Source organism: Pocillopora verrucosa, chromosome 4 (assembly GCF_036669915.1).
Source record: "Pocillopora verrucosa isolate sample1 chromosome 4, ASM3666991v2, whole genome shotgun sequence".
NCBI classification, from domain to species: Eukaryota; Metazoa; Cnidaria; class Anthozoa; order Scleractinia; family Pocilloporidae; genus Pocillopora; species Pocillopora verrucosa.
In genome coordinates, this window is record NC_089315.1 from 9,871,075 (window position 1) to 9,887,202 (window position 16,128).

Sequence of the window (16,128 nt, forward strand, 5' to 3'; positions counted from 1 at the left end):
TTAGAACTGTTCTACAACAAATCCAGAGAAAAATAAATCAACAGAAAACACAACAACGTCAACAATTGCAACGACATTGACTATTTCGTGAATAAATTGGTATTTTGGTTCGACAGGAAGTCATTAAGGTATGACTATGTCTCGACAAATTTTGGTGGTGTTATTTGAATAAACTTACGATTAGGTTTGTTGACTTAATATTTACACGAAATGCAGCAAGTTCAAATCCAATAAACGTTTAAGGTTACAAGGGAAAATACATCCAAGAGATCCACTGAAATGCGTTTGATCAAGAATTTTGTTTTTGTGGAACCGTGCGATGGAAGTGATTTAGGACAGTCTGTGTTTAACCACCCCAAAGTAAACTTATTGGTCCTTATTGCTCCCAAATAAAATTTACAAACTTACAAAGACAAGTATTTGGTTCAACTTTCAAAACTTCAAAATTATCCAGAAGCGTTGTGCTCATTCGCATATATTTTGCTGTGTAGTAGCGAACGGAGGAAAGCAATATTATGGCTGCTCGAACAATTGCATAAATAAGCTTTTGTAACTAAATGCCATAAGAGAACGAAGAAGTTTCAAGAGAAAATGTTGCAGTCATCCTAAATGTTCGATTTTTGATTACACATGTCAAACTTAATTTTAAAATACTGGTTGTAATTTTAGTTTTGCTCATCATTCCTAATCCTTTACTGCTGAAAGATTTTTCGCAAATTAGTCGATACTCGAAAACGACAACTGAGAAATCGGAGCTGGTTAAACAAGTTTGCATCAACACTCGTAATCTCTTGGTGGTCCTAGTCATGATCGTAGCAATTGAGAATGCCGGCGATTTGATTTGATGCATAGGTTCCTCGTCGAGATAAACAGACAAGGGAAATCCTGCTATCAAAGTGAATTTGTATAACCCGTTCCTTATATGCTAATGTGTTTTCACTAAATGCTAATGAGAAGAACAATGAAGGAAAGAAGTGAACATTTATTTCCTTGATTGTGACTGATTTCTGGGATCGCCAAGTGGCAATCATTGCGAGTTGCCAGGAGGAATATATGGCGAGAGGTTGTTTCGGCGTCTAAAAAAAAAGGATTTCGGATAAAGATAATGTTGATAAGAGGGAAGTGTGAGTTTTTGTTAGAATTACCACGAAATAAAACAGGTAAAATTTCTACACAGCCCCATACTAAATTATGCATTCAGTTCTTGGATAGAGAAAACAACGACAAAAACAATACATTGCCATTGGGAAAACAGATTTGTTTAACAATAGTATGGGGCTGTGCGGAAATTTTACCATAAAATATACCGATAAACTTCTCTTCTCGTGTAAGTCATTTCAATTGTATTTATGTATGTACAGCCTGTTTTCATACTTGTCAACGCATTAAATAAACAAGTTACGACGTGTGAAAATATATCTCTTCAGAGGAGAGAAGTCGTTGTCAGCGGAGATGAAAATTGTTTTCACCGAGCTGTTGATCTATGAACGCAATGAAAAACATGAGGAATCCTTAAGTCAAGTGATAGTTTGTTTGAGAGAAAAGAAAGGTCTTTTGAGCTGCAACTTTTCTCCTCCAACTCCTTTCAATTTCAATGCTTTGACGATCTCTATATATGGCGATGTTCATCCTTTGCCAGGGCCGATTAACAGAAGCACTTGTTAGATTCCTGTCAGATGTACTGACCGCAAAAAAAAGACGACGAGTTGCTCTCGCACATGCGATGAATCGAACTGCATAAAAATTAATTCCACAAGGTCTAACTCGTCGTCGCTGACGTTGTCGCATTCATTAGATTTAACGGTCTGTTAAAAACAAAGCACTGTCACTAAAGGACTACACCGTAGAGCATGATCTTGATTTCCTTGCCTTAACAGAAACTTGGCTTCACTCATGGGAGAGTGACAAATTTTTCGTTGGCGAGTTGTCCGAAAGGATATATTTTCCATCATACTCCCAGAGAGAACTCAAGAGGCGGTGGAGTTGGTATGCTAGTTAAGAAATCACTCCGAGTTGAGAAGTTGTGTTCAGCTTGTTTTAGTTCCTTTGAGAGTGTGGCTGCGCTTGCTGAATATCCCATTCGAAGCATAAGATTCGTTGTCATTTACTGACCTCCATCGTCGCAGATCAAAGCGCTACTCGAAGACTTCGCGAGCCTCCTCGGGCAGGCAACTTGTTGATTGTGGGTCATTTTAATTTTCATCTTGACAGCAGTAATAACACTGATGCAACCAAGCTTCACAACCTCCCAGAATCTCTTAATCTGAAGCAACATGTTGCCACACCCACCCGAGGGGACACATCCTGGATGTAATCATCACTCGATCCGAAGATGACCCAGTGAATGGTATCGTGGTTAGAGATCCTTCAGTGTCGGACCATTTTGCCGTGCGCTGTACACTGAAACTAAGCAAGCCTCGAGCTGAACAGCGTGAAATTAGATACCGTAAACTGTGATCTGTCGATATGAGTGCTCTGTGCAGGGACTTGAGGGATTCCATTGTCTTGCAAGAAAATATCACTGATCTACCAACACTAGTTGGTAAATATGAAACTGAACTAACACGAGTACTTGACATCCATGCTCCTGAGAAAAAACGAACGATTACGGTGAGACCTGCTGCTGCCTTGTATAATAGTGACATTGACCGAGAAAAGAGAAAAAGACGGAAATAAGGAAGGCGCTGGCGCAATTCACGCCCAGTCATTGACAGAAAATTATACAAGGAACAATGCAAAGTCGTCAGTTCTCTTATTAAGAAAACAAAAGAAAACTATTACTCCAACACAATACAAGAAAATAAAGGCAACCAAAAGATCTTGTTTAACATAGTTAACCGGCTTCTCCACCGTAACACTGAGAATTGCTTCCCAATTGCTCCATTTTCTGAGGTGCTTGCAAATAGATTTGCTGATTTCTTTTACCAAAAGATCGAAGTAATAAGAAATGATTTATTTGCTGGATATACACCGGTCGCCAATCCTCTTGTGGATGCTCAGGTCTGCAGTGCTAAACTCACTGAGTTCGAACGGATGACAGTAGACCAGGTGAAGAGTTTAATCAACTCCTGCCGCCTCAAGACTTGTATTTTTGGCCCTCTTCCAGCATCAATGATGAAAGATTGTATGGACTTTTAGTTGCCTGTTTTAACTAAGATGATCAACATATCAATTGAAACTGCTAATGTGCCGGTGCAACTTATGGAAGCCATGATAAGGCCTAAACTAAAGAAAGAGTCCCTTGACCATGAAGTGTATTCCAATTTTAGACCCATCTCTAACTTAAAATTCATCTTCAAGATGATATAGAAGGCCGTATCGTACCTACTGACCAACTACTTAGAGGAAAATGAATTTGAAGAAAGCTTGCAATCAGCCCATAAAACCTTCCGCAACACTGAAACAGCGCTTGTGAAAGTTCATAACGACATTGTTTCTGCGATTGACAGTCAGTCCTATGTTATTCTACCACTCCTCGACCTGTCCACAGCTTTTGACAAGGTGGATCACAAGATTCTTCTGCGGAGACTCTCTTTTCGCTTTAGTATTTATGGCAAAGCCCTGCGCTGGTTTCAGTCCTACCTTGAGAATCGTAAACAAGTAGTCAACGTGAAGGGGGCAACATCGTTTAGCAAGGACTTGCGGAGTGCTGTGCCCCAAGGATCTGTGCTGGGGTCTATATTGTATGTATTGTACACGTTCCCGTTTGGCGACGTTGTCAGAAGTCATGGCCTATCATGTCATTTCTACGCTGATGACACCCAGCTTTACTGCTCATTCAAGCTTCATGATCAAGCGGCTTCAGTGCAAGCAATCGAGTCTTGTATAAATGATATTGATGCATGGATGCTTGCAAACACGTTAAAACTGAGCAAGGATAAAACTGAGCTCCTAGTGATTGGACCAAAGCACAAAGTCAACCCACCTATTTAGGGTATTCATGTGGCTGGTGAATACATTGAAGTTTCTAATAATGCTAGAAATATAGGTGTAATTTTTTATTCCCATTTCAACTTAGAGAAACATGTTATGAACACCTGCAAAACGGCCTTCTATCATTTACGAAATATAGTAAAGATAAGAAACTGTCTCTCAAGATAATGCTGAGACACTTGTTCATGGATTTATTTTATCTAAGTTAGATTTCTGTAATGCCCTTCCATATGGCTTACCCCAATCGGTTATTGAAAGGCTACAGTATGTACAAAACTGTGCAGCTCGACTGGTGACTAGAACTCGAAGATTAGAACATATAACACCAGTTCTTAGTAGACTACACAGACAACGAATTACGTACAAAATACTACTTCTTACGTACAAAGCACTGAATGGCATGGCGCCAAAATATATATCAGATCTCCTTCAGCCCTATACTCCGACGAGGCAATTACGATCTTCAAAAAATCTCCTTGTAACACCAAAGTCTAATCTCAAGTTTTACGGTGACAGATCTTTTCAAGTTGCTGCGCCCCAGGCTCTGGAACTTCCTCACCGATGACATAAGATCAATCCAGAACCTTGATGTTTTTTAGAATAAGAACAACTTAACAACTAAACACTACTTTTTAGAGAGGCTTTTATTAGTTAGTTGACTACCCTCTGTTTTATTTTTATTGTATATATTTTCGTTAGTTAATCGTAGCAAGTCGATTGTTTTTTTTTTTTTTTTTTTTTTAAGAAATTAACTTCTATAACTGTTATATATTATTTAATAACTCAAATGCTTTTTTATCTTTTAGAATTACGATTATTGTAAAGCGCCTTTGAACTCACGGAGAAGTCGCTATATTATTATTATTATTATTAATTTGATCAATTATTTGTTTTTTGTGGGAACAATCCTCTAGAATAGATATGTATTCAACAATATGGTACATATGTTTGAAAAACTCTAAGAAGAAAAAATAAGATAAGAAACAAAAATAACGAGAGTTTGTTTTTCCATACTCCAAGGTAATTGTTCGAATGAGCAGCTTTCAGCTGGAACTTCGTTAAGTCAACAAACTCATCCGGGAAAGCTAGACAGTGAGGGTGGTTTTCCCATGGTTGATCAGCCAATTGAGAGGAATACTGGACCACCAGAAAGCCAGCATCATTCAGCGAGCACCCCACCAACACCCCGAGTAGCAGGGGCCTTTATTTCAACGGGAGACAGTGGTCTGGCGCATCAGGTTGGTGCCTCAGCCCTACTTAGGGCAGAACCGTTAATTTCAGAAGGTAAACCAGGTGATAGAGAGCCACCGTCATTACAGCAAGGGAGGCAGCCTACTTTTGAAAACAAAGTGGAGTTTAACGAAAGTTCTTCAAAAGTAGATGAAAACCAAAACGCCATGAAAGATGAAATCTCTGGTGGTGTAAGCGTGAGAGGCCCAGCAGATCTTGAAAGTGGTGAATTAGATGCTAGTCAGTCAGGAAGTGATGATGAAGCCAGTATTGCAGAGAAAGAAGTCTCGCAGTCAAAGAAATCATCCGAACATGCCACGGGTAATCGGCAACCGGAGGGTAAAAGCAAGGGAGCAAAGAAGAAGGCTAATGCAGCTAAAAGTAGAAAGGAACATCGCCCTCCACCACCTGAGCAATCCGCTTCAAGCCGAAATGTTAATGCAAATTCTCAAATTCCCAAGTCACCATCCCCTGACGAATCAGCTACCCAGAAAGTAGCAAAAGACAAATCTGCTCAGGTAGGTAACGCCCGTGGCAATTTTTGTAGTTAGGAGAGTAATACACCGGCTATTTTGCGAATGGATCTACGTCGGTATTAGACTTTTGGTCTATCCAGAAAGTCTGACGAGCAACCAGGAGGTACCATAGCAACGTAGTAAAAGACGTTCGTTTTCCAAGAATGATATCCTTTCGGCTCTTTAGACAGCATTCTGCGGTTAGCCGGATAAAATTTTGCGGGCAGTTCTAGAGAAAGTTGTTCAATCACTATTAGCCTTCTCCCACTCATGATGCGCTTCAGTTGTAGGAAAAAAATCGCTAATTTTGTGGGTGAAAGTATTCGAAAATCCACTTTTAGCAACACTTTGCTATTGATTTTGGCTTTGATCTAGGAACAGGGAAAGAAAGGGACGAAGAAATCAAGTTATACGACTCAGTTATGTAAGAATGGAAGTAAAAAACTGGACGACGAAAAAGTTAAGAGCACCGTTCTGGTTAAGTCACCCGCTGAAGGGAAAGAACTTATCGTATCACATCCTCTCAGTGACCAAAGGAACAATGACGATTCCAGAGAAAGAGCAGAGGTAGTTCATAACAATCTGTTTGAAAAAAGGGAGAAACATTATTTCGGGAAAGATTTTTAAAAGCTTGTAAAACACTAAGGGAAAATTTGGCACAGAGCGACAATCAAGGCATTAGGTGGGTTAATTAGATTCCATTTTCATATTAATCTAATCAGTCCACCCACAACCTGTAACTTAAACGTTGATTTTTATTAAAGTTAAATGGAATTAATTATCCCCAAACGTCCGAACTGGAATTCTCACTCAAGAGGTAAATGGATCATTTCATTTTTTTAAAAGTGGTTTTACTAACGTCTGTACCATCCGTCATTATGTTGCGTTATTTCAGAACATTAGATCGACATTCTCAGATAATAGATCTCTTCTCTGCAAACTCTATCAATGAGTTTCGCGGAACTCATTCTTTAGATCGAACATTAGATCCGAAGAACACTTTGCGAAAACGGAATACTGCTAAATTTCTCTAACAATAAATTTTGCAGAACTTAAAAAATCTCAAGACCTGGTCATGACGTGGATCATAACTCTGTCCTCATATTTGGTTTCGTTGTTAATATATTAATAAACCTTTGTAGTCTGATTTGGTTATGTAGTACTCGAGAGTGTTTGTAATTTGTTTATAACTGAAGTCCATTTCATGAATGAAGCAGTCAAGATTTTCCTGATAGAAAGTTCAACACTGATGATGCCAAAGATTATAGTTTTGTTTGATTTGTAGATTGCTCGACAATTGAAACAATCAACGAACAAAGGAGGAAATATTGCCACAACCAGTAACCCACCCATTACGTAAGTTTGAAAGAGCGGTTAAATATCTAATATGAAAAGTGATCATAAAGGGTTAAATAAATAAAGAAATAAATGAATGGATTCTAGATAGAGGACATAATTAGTTCAATTGATTTAGATAGCGCTGAGACAAAATGTCCCCCCACCCCCTAAAAAAAATCTGACAAGAGAGACCACTCATCGATTGTCTTGATTTTTTCTCAAAAAGGTCAACACCGTCAACCAGCTTGGAGCAAGTAGAACAAGAAGCTGGGGTTACTGTAATGTTCCACGTTCTGTTGATGTCTAGCTTTAAAATGGAAGGGGAATGCCTGCACATACGAGCCAAAGGGGATGACTTAGGAAACTTTAATTTAAACTGCGTTGACCTGGAATTTTTAGGGTAAGTTTCTCTTATAATATTTCTCTTCTATTCGAAAATTTTCTTTTGACTTGTCATATTAAGTTAATTTATAAACTCTACATAGCCATGACCTTGAACTTTCACCTCATCTTCCTGGAGCAGCAAAAACTTATCAAACTGGTAATTCTTTTATGGTCAAAGTGCCATTTTGAGTTCTTGTTACTCTATTCAAAGAAAATGAGATGATAAAGGAATACACCGAATTGTAGATTAGGACAATTTTCGGTTGAGCTTTGTAAACCAAAGAAAAAAAAGTAATCCTGTTGATCTATTGGAATAGAGTTATGTATCACAAAGAGCCATCGGGTACTCAAAATGAAAACAAGCCAACTTTCTGAAAACTTGAGTTACCGGGTCGGGATTGATTTTTATTTTATATCTATAGTTTGAGACGGTGGCGTGATTTGTTTATGCACTTTTCAAAACCAGTAGAGGACGTAAAAACGTCTTCAAGAATTTACACATGCAGTTCACAGAAAGTATTGCATCTGAAATGCTTTCGCTTTGTAGCGCACACAGCTTTCTGAATATGTCGTTAAGTATTCTTTCTTCATTAAGCGAACAAGTTTAATTATGGTGGATTCTCTGATTAGTTTATTTTTCATGTAGAATTAACCAATGGTAACCGTTTAACTTTGAGTGCTGTTTTTTTAACGGTTAAACGGTTTAACGGTTCTTTTTCTTTTTCGCCAATTCATTTCAAATTTACCGCCGGTAAATCTTAAAAAGTTCTGGATGAGTCGCGGCATTCTGCGCGATGAATATCTTAAAAATAATTAATTTTTTTATTCCGTTTTAAAGGAATGTCGAACGGAAAGACGGAAAGAGGCTTAAGCGTTTCAAGGGTCATTTTACTCTTAGTATCAGTCTTGCTCGGAAAGGAACCTTTTACAAATACGCAGTGATTGAGAAAGGAAATGTTCACTATGAATATCTGGCTGAGTTTCCACCAAGTTATGGAGGAATTGTCAATCGCTTTCTTCGCATTCCAGAAGAGTATCTTAAACCTGGAGGTAAGGTTGCAAAATTGGGAAGGTTTGATGAGATGAGGGATGGAATGGTTAGATTGTTGATAAAAGTATGGATAACAACAGTAATAATGGTGACGATGATGGTAATAATAATAGTAATGATGATGATGATGATGATAATGATGACATTTTCTTAGCCTATACAAGCTAAATAAGATTTAGTTTAATACCAGCTTCTCAGTGTTGCATTCCTTTAGAGCTTTGTCCCCCAATGTGCTTTTTTTCTATGTATTCATGCTGCACTTTTTGCGCTGTTGGTAATTAAGATAACAGTGATAGTCGTGATTTTCAGTAACAATTTGCCATTTTTGTTTGTTTAGAGGTGTGGCACCAATTTGATGGAGTATGCTACATTTACGGGGAGAGGCGCTGGTGGGAACGAATTTACGATTTTTTTCGAAGACTAGAAACGGTGGAAAATCGCACAGCAGCTGTGCTTGCATACCTGCCGAAGTGGAAAGGTTTTCTTGTTGGTGAGGCTGTAGAGGAAATGGATGCAACAAAGGCGATTTTGGAGCTAGATATAGTTGTTGACGGTTTGACCAATTCTTGGGTTATGGAGGGCAACCGTTTGGCTGAAAAGAAGCAACCAGCATTCTTTAATATTGAAACGGTAATATGACTGAAATAAACAGTTCTTGCTTTGATATTTGGTGGTATACACTCAATTAAATAAACTTCGACTTCTAAAAAGCATGAAGCAGAAACGATGAACCCTGCAGTTTCTGTGTTAGAAGTGTCTGAGCATCCACATAATCTGTAGTTTTACTTCTCTGTTTTTTTCATGACAAATCTTTCGTATCATAGTTATTTCCTTTCAAGGAAAAGAAGATAGCATCCATCATTTACCGCATACTTCTGCGCTTATCACGTAGTGTACACCCATAAGGCTATTCAGTCTCATTTTCCATGGTATTTTAGATGTCAACGTTTTTGCAATCGAGTAGTTGATCAGGGTGTTTTAAATTAAATTGATTTGGATTCCGAGATTACTCCAGAATTTTACAAGTCATAAGCAATTTTGTACTTCCAGAAGATAAACTATGTTCTTGCATTGATGGCAATGTGTAAAAAAAAAGTTTTGGTTTATTTTTTTGTTCAGGTTTTGATGGACCTCTTGAAACAGAAATTAGACGAAAACGCTGCTATATCGTCCCAGAGTGAAATCAATTTTAAAACCAGAGCTTCAGCGTTAGTTTCGTCGCTGGCAATTGTCATACTTGTCAAGAAATACAAACCAGACCTTCCGAAGGAACACATGCTCGCACTTTTAGGTTGTTTGTCGCTTGAAGCAGATCCTACGGAGAAAAAATGTACCCTATACGAAGTCGTTCTGGAAGAGTTTAGTGAGGGCCTAAGAAAGTAAGTATTTGTATTTAACAAATATACAAATCTGATATACACGCTCTGCATTATTATGAAAAGCTAACTCAGATTTTTCCTTCATGTGTCTTAGAAGTAATTAATCACATTTCTTTTGTCGTGCAACTTTGTTTTCGTGAACGTTTTACTACAAATTACACGAACCGTGCGAGCTCTTTAAATTCGTTGGTCTTCGGATTCTCGTGTTTATTTATTCCGAAGTGAACCCTAAATCATGTGATTTCCTGTACAAATACTGCTTGATAAAAAAAATTACTTTGTGTTATTTTTGTTCGATTTAGATTTGCTGCTGATGGGATTGAGAAACTTTGCAACGAAGTCATGGCACGCTCACGGAAGCCAATTGAGGAGGATTGGCTGTTTGCTATGCCACTACTCCATTTCTTGAGAGGAGATTCAAAGCCATTCGAAGAGCCTGATGTTGAAGGATCTTACGACAGACCAGAATGGTTTGGAGCGCAAAACTTAAAGATTAAAGAATTTCAAAGATCAGCAACAGAAATGTAATTAATTACTAAGAAGAAATTTTATGAAAATATTAATCAGCAGACTGCTAAACTTGAATACCATCTTTTTTTGTTAGAGTAAACTTCAACTTGCTTGAATCTGAATACGGAAGTTGCTTCGCGCTAAGTGTCAATAGATATTTCAACGATGCATGAAACATTGAAAAGTGGAGGAGCATGCATGAATCATTGTAATAGCTTCTCTTCATTTTTTTCATAGGAATTTTCTGGATCTGTTACGTCGACTTAATCCATCCTTTGAAGTTGATCCTCTGCTGAAAAGAACCCTCCTTTACGCCCTTCCTTTTGGGGAACTAGACAAGATTGTTGGGTCAAAAGAATTCAACATTTGCGATGTTTGCGTTGCCCTGGTTACATTCTGTTCCTGTAATTTTGTGCCTGCTGCTAAGGTAAGCGACCTACATATTGGAGACAACCTCTGAATTAATACGGTATTACATCGTCACTCAAAATCGGTAGTGTCTAGGAGGCTATTTGTGGACCAGGACGGGTCTCCTCTTGATGGAAGTATCCTAATGAAAACGTCTGAGTTACATAGCTTAGGTAACATTGCTGATCCTAGCGGTATGCTGGACGCATGTCCTGTGTGAATCTAGTGATGGCCTGGCTCGTCATAGAGTTCGATGAAGCTCAGCGGTAGTATCGCAGCGCGGAATCCGAAGATCTAAGTTTGATTCCTCATTTTTCTCGTTGTCCTAGCTACTCACGTGCCTAGACGAATAACATCCTTCATGATAGCATTCCAAAGATCGGATTCTTTGGGATCTTAACATGAAGATTACGGGATAGTCTGAGTGAATTCAATTTTATGTGATTGAAATTGTGTTATAAGGAAGTATCAGATACGTGGAGAAATAATATCACCCCTCCTTTTCTTTCCTCGAATAAATCTCTATATTTTCATTGCGAGTTAGTTTGATGTGCTTTTTATAAAGATGTGTCATTTAATGGCAATTTCCTATCCGCAGTGGAAGGATGTTATGGGGCTCATAAAACAAATGTGTTTTCAGCTAGAAGCGGCTCAGGAATCAACTTGGTTGGTATCAGTTTTGCATTTTTTTTAACGTAATTACGTGATAGTGCTGTTTCCATGGCAGACATGATTCGTTTTCTTTTGTTTACTATCAAATTATCCTTGCGACCTCTCCAATCTATTCCCTATGGTAACGTAAATAGGATGGAGACCGAATTTCTGCAAATGAAATAGCTATCTATGCCATTATTCCGCTTGCAATCTTGACATGAAAATGAGGACAAAATTTATCTTGTTCCCGTCGATGGACACCAGAAAATAATCACTCTAACAGGGCAAACAGTTCAATTAAACAATTAAATATAATTTCGGTGAAGAAAGAATTTTTATTTTTTTTTAATTTCTTTTTGTAGCACCAACTTGAAGACTCTCGAGTTTACAATTTCAATGAGTAAACGGCTGGTGGAAACTTGTCTCAGAAAAGTGACCACTCGTGATAACCTGGATTGCATCTGCCAAGTGATAAAGCTGTTACTTGCAAGCATCTGCAGACAGAGGCGAGAAGTTGATGAGAGTGCGGATCAGGAGAAAAGACAGAAAAACGAGAACGACGCCATAAAAGCGCTATTAGCGAGCCTTCAAGAAAGGCTGAAAAGTGATCTGTCCCCCAACATTTCCTATCATTACGGAGGCGATGCTTTGGCAAATGAACTATTGGTATGTTAAAAGTTAAGGAAATGTAATATGAGAAGAAAAATAAGCATCAAATTTCGGTCCATCCCCAGTAAGAATGGCGTTTTTATGTCAAAATATGTAGGGGACTTCCATCGGGGAACAGGTTTTGTGTGCTTTGATAGTTTTTTAATTATGAAAGTTCTGATTTTGTTAAAATTTCCATTTTGATGTCGCAAAATATGGGTAACTTTATGCCTTAGATGGTTTTAAAACAAGTTAAGACAACTTTGAAGCCGATCTTGATATGCAGTTGAAGTGCGAGTGACTTGAAATATATTGCATATACTTTGTAATAGTTATTATAAGTTCTTGAATGCTGAAAAAAGTGTCCAATATTCGTCATAAAGTAATAATAGTTATGGGCAACTGCCACTGAAGATGGAATAATGGCAATATCCACTTGCAAGGAGGATACCTTGGAATAGAATATAATGAACATCAGTGACAAAGAGATTGACTGAGGAGCAAAAGCGTCACTGAGTAGTTGGTGAAGAAATTTTTTTCAGGATAATTTAAATTTAGTTTTATGAACTGAGTTGATAATTTAAATTGGCCACCGCAGAGAGTTTCAAAGCTAACGTTTCGAACCTTAGCCCTTCATCATTCGCTTTCACAAAGGGCTAACGGGCTAACGCTCCAAACGTCAGCTTAGAAACTCTTTGTGGTGGCTAATTTACATTATCAACTCAGCTGAAGAAATCATATCGTCTTGTTATAATCCCCCACTGATCCAGCACCATAGTTTCATATCTTGTAACCCTTGCATAAACTATCTGTTACAATTTGAAGCCTATCACTAGTTTTTTCTGACCTTTCGTATTTTCAGTTTTCTTCACCCTCTCCCCCACACCTCCCCCCTCTCTCTTTTTCTCTCTCCCCAAATGGAATCTTTTGCAGGGAAAAATAGGAATTGGTCATACAAGAATGCATTTATTTTACGCTTCGACTCGATCGAATAAGCACTGCAAGGAAGACCGATGCATTCTATATTTTTTATTTTTTCAGGTATGGAGTGAACTACTTACGGTTGCAGATGAAAATCAAGGCTTCACCGTTTATCGGGAATTCTTGATTGAGGAATTGTCCATTCGAGCAAGACGGGTAAGTAAGAATCTCACGTGGTGCTGGAAAGTGACCTTCAGGTAGGTTTGAACGCATTCAAAAGGACCCAACCCACATTTTACGTCGTAGCACTTTAGACTTGTTTCATGTAGAGAGTATGTGAATTTATTTTCATAATAAATTTCTGAAAAAAATTACTTTATCCTAAAACTTCGTGCAATGCTTCCTCGTTTTTCAGTTGGAGGAAAAGTACATCGTTGAAATCTTTTGTGAAGTGGATATGGATGCTTTTGAAAAAGGTGTTGGAGAGCTGTTCACCAACCTTGCATTTGAGGCAGTGGAAAGGATTATTAACGTGAGTTGTTAGTAACCGTTTTACATTTGATAGTGCATCGCGGAGGCGAGTAAGGCTGCGGCGTGTCAAGTTCTGAACCTTTTTCCTTGCATAGGAAATTCAGATTTTTGTCTTTTCGTCCTGTTGTAGTTGATTATAACATTTTCACTGGCATACAAGATATCTAGGTCTGTTTTTCCTGAAGTAGTTTACGTTTTTTAGGTACTGGTGGGTAATCGGTAACTGCATAACTAATAAAGAAACAAATCAAGTCACCAACTAACCTAGACACTATCAATTAAACAAATGAACAAAGGGACGCCTCCGAAAGCGTGTGCGTACCTTAAGTTAAAGTCAGTAAATTGTGAATTGTAACATTTAACTAAAAAGCGTGGGCGGGAGAATATTTTTTCTAGTCACATTAGACCTATTTCATACCCAACATTTAAATTTTATATTTTTCATCAAGAATTAGAGTTAAATTAGCTAATTTTGCAACAGATACTAATAGTTTTCTGGCATTTGAAATCTAGGCAGCAAAAGTAGGAGTGGACGAACGAGTATTTTACGTCATCACAAATAAATGCAATCAACCTGATACACGCTCGAAAGCAGGAAAATATGGCGAGCTTTTGTCGATATTGCTTATAAAGTCCTGGCCGAAGGAAGGACAACAAACACACACGTCTTCTTTGGATCCTCAGACTGTTAAATTTCTTCTGACCTGGAAACCTATGACTGGATACCTCAAATCCTTTGGTAAGCTCAGATCATATCTGTCCAATGTATTACTCAGCTGTATTTAGACCACGCCCAAAGTCGCAGGTTAAACCTAAACCTCACTGACGGCAATGGCAGATCGTAACAATGAGCCAAAGAGCCAATTCGCTAGTTGTAACCAATGAGCGGGAAAGCGCGAGTAACCGAGGCGTCACAATGTTTAGTTTTCCTCTGATCGATTGAGAGGAAAGTGCGAGTTTTCTTGACCAGTCACAGAGCTAAGGAAGCAAAACCAGTTCACTATTAGATTACATTAGACTCTAAGTTAAAAATTAAACGTTGTATTTTTGCGTAGCTCGCATGCATTTATCATTGAAGAATGAATTCTTCTTACGAACGTTCCCAAAAGTTTTAAAGTGATGGCTTCGTTATAAGAACAGAATACAGAGAAAAATAAGAAGAGAGGAAAGCAAATGTGGGAAAAATCAAAATCTAGGCGATGTGAATAAGAGCCTCTCAAACGGAGGAAAATACTTCAATTTCAGTTCCTAATACCCCGTAATGTGTACATTGTAAGTGATTGTTTCACTCTACAGGAGATGAGTCTGGAAGAAGTGGCATACTTTCGCCTGCAGGTCGGGAGAAGTTGTTTCAGGCTAAGTCGTTGCTGGACGCTCTTGTAAGAATTATGTCAGATGGCTCAGTAACGGTCGAAGTTTTACTTTTTGTCCAGAAGCATAAAGCAACGTTTTTAGAACTTTTGAAGACAACATCCGGTGTAGAAAAGAATGATGCTGAGCTTAGCTTGGTCCCACGTATTGAAGAAATTGAGGAATTTCGCATCGTACGGGAAAATGTTGGGAGATTTATTGCAATGTGTGATGTAGTCCCGCCAGGTGAGCTCCGAAGAGGAATTTGTTTTTCCAACCTTTTAATAGCCAGTCATGTGTTGCTCCTATAGCTACTTCCACAATTCTTATACTATACTATACTTTATAATAAAGCTCGGATATAACACGTACTGTCATTGGTTGAAAGAGCGTGCTCTATGAGAGTATAGAGCATAGAACTGAGCTAAAGCTGTCACGCCATCTGCCAAATCGTACTATGTCCGACCTTTTCCGGGACTTCTTTCTAGCTTTTCTTTCGTTAATTGAAAGTGAAATTTCGGAACAAGCGAGCAAAGGTTTCCGAAAATGCCAGGCGCAGTAATTTACGTCACCGTAACGTGAGCAGAGACAAAAATCCTCAAAGATAAAACAAGATAGACAGTGCGAGTTTTTTTAACGGTTTTCACGCTCAGTTAGATTGCGAGTTTACGTACGGTAATAAAAATCAAACACAGCTAACACTTGTATAATAATATAAAGTTTCGATTTCAAACAGAAAAAACAGGAATGATGAAAAATATAACCTGGCATAACTGTTAAAATTCATACTAATCATGACGGTGTCAGAGCGACTTAAGGTCTCTCGCGGCTAGCTAATCATGGCGATCTTCAGTCATCGCAATGGAGCAAGCCTCAGGAACTAAATCGACTACCCTTAGAGTGAAAAAATAAGAGCTTGCCCTGATTACCTTTCCGATGCGTTGAGTGGAAGGCCAGATCAGTCACTGCAACCGAGTTTTACGGCGCTGTCATTCCGAGCGATCTTCATTTCTTAGTGAATTCGGCTGTTGTTCATTCGTAATACACTCGCCTTGAACAGTTTGTTTTCTACTTGTCATGTAAACTAACTTGCATATTTTTTTGAGCCACGATTGGGCCGAATTTCACTGAACATTTCACTTTCAGATCCTATATTAGAAACTAAAAAACTTCAGGCAAAAGTGTGAAATTCGACATGCCGAGCTATTTTAGTTTGTAAACTATTGCATAATATGAACTTAGATGGTTTGACATTTTTGACAGCTTTAGTCTTGTA

The 16,128-nt window shown here is 38.3% G+C and overlaps 1 protein-coding gene across 1 annotated transcript in view; it reads left to right on the forward strand.

Moving 5' to 3' along the window:
• Positions 1 to 16,128, forward strand: part of LOC131793379 (E3 ubiquitin-protein ligase rnf213-alpha-like) — a 66,590-nt gene that overhangs the window by 8,901 nt on the left and 41,561 nt on the right. Inside the window, exons 5-19 of the mRNA XM_066165199.1 lie at positions 4,954 to 5,681; positions 6,054 to 6,245; positions 6,964 to 7,034; positions 7,243 to 7,416; positions 8,239 to 8,450; positions 8,789 to 9,081; positions 9,571 to 9,830; positions 10,133 to 10,354; positions 10,578 to 10,767; positions 11,347 to 11,414; positions 11,765 to 12,068; positions 13,092 to 13,187; positions 13,387 to 13,503; positions 14,016 to 14,241; positions 14,799 to 15,098. Of these exons, the coding sequence (XP_066021296.1) occupies positions 4,954 to 5,681; positions 6,054 to 6,245; positions 6,964 to 7,034; positions 7,243 to 7,416; positions 8,239 to 8,450; positions 8,789 to 9,081; positions 9,571 to 9,830; positions 10,133 to 10,354; positions 10,578 to 10,767; positions 11,347 to 11,414; positions 11,765 to 12,068; positions 13,092 to 13,187; positions 13,387 to 13,503; positions 14,016 to 14,241; positions 14,799 to 15,098 (3,453 nt within the window). The remainder of the gene's footprint in view (positions 1 to 4,953; positions 5,682 to 6,053; positions 6,246 to 6,963; positions 7,035 to 7,242; positions 7,417 to 8,238; positions 8,451 to 8,788; positions 9,082 to 9,570; positions 9,831 to 10,132; positions 10,355 to 10,577; positions 10,768 to 11,346; positions 11,415 to 11,764; positions 12,069 to 13,091; positions 13,188 to 13,386; positions 13,504 to 14,015; positions 14,242 to 14,798; positions 15,099 to 16,128) is intronic.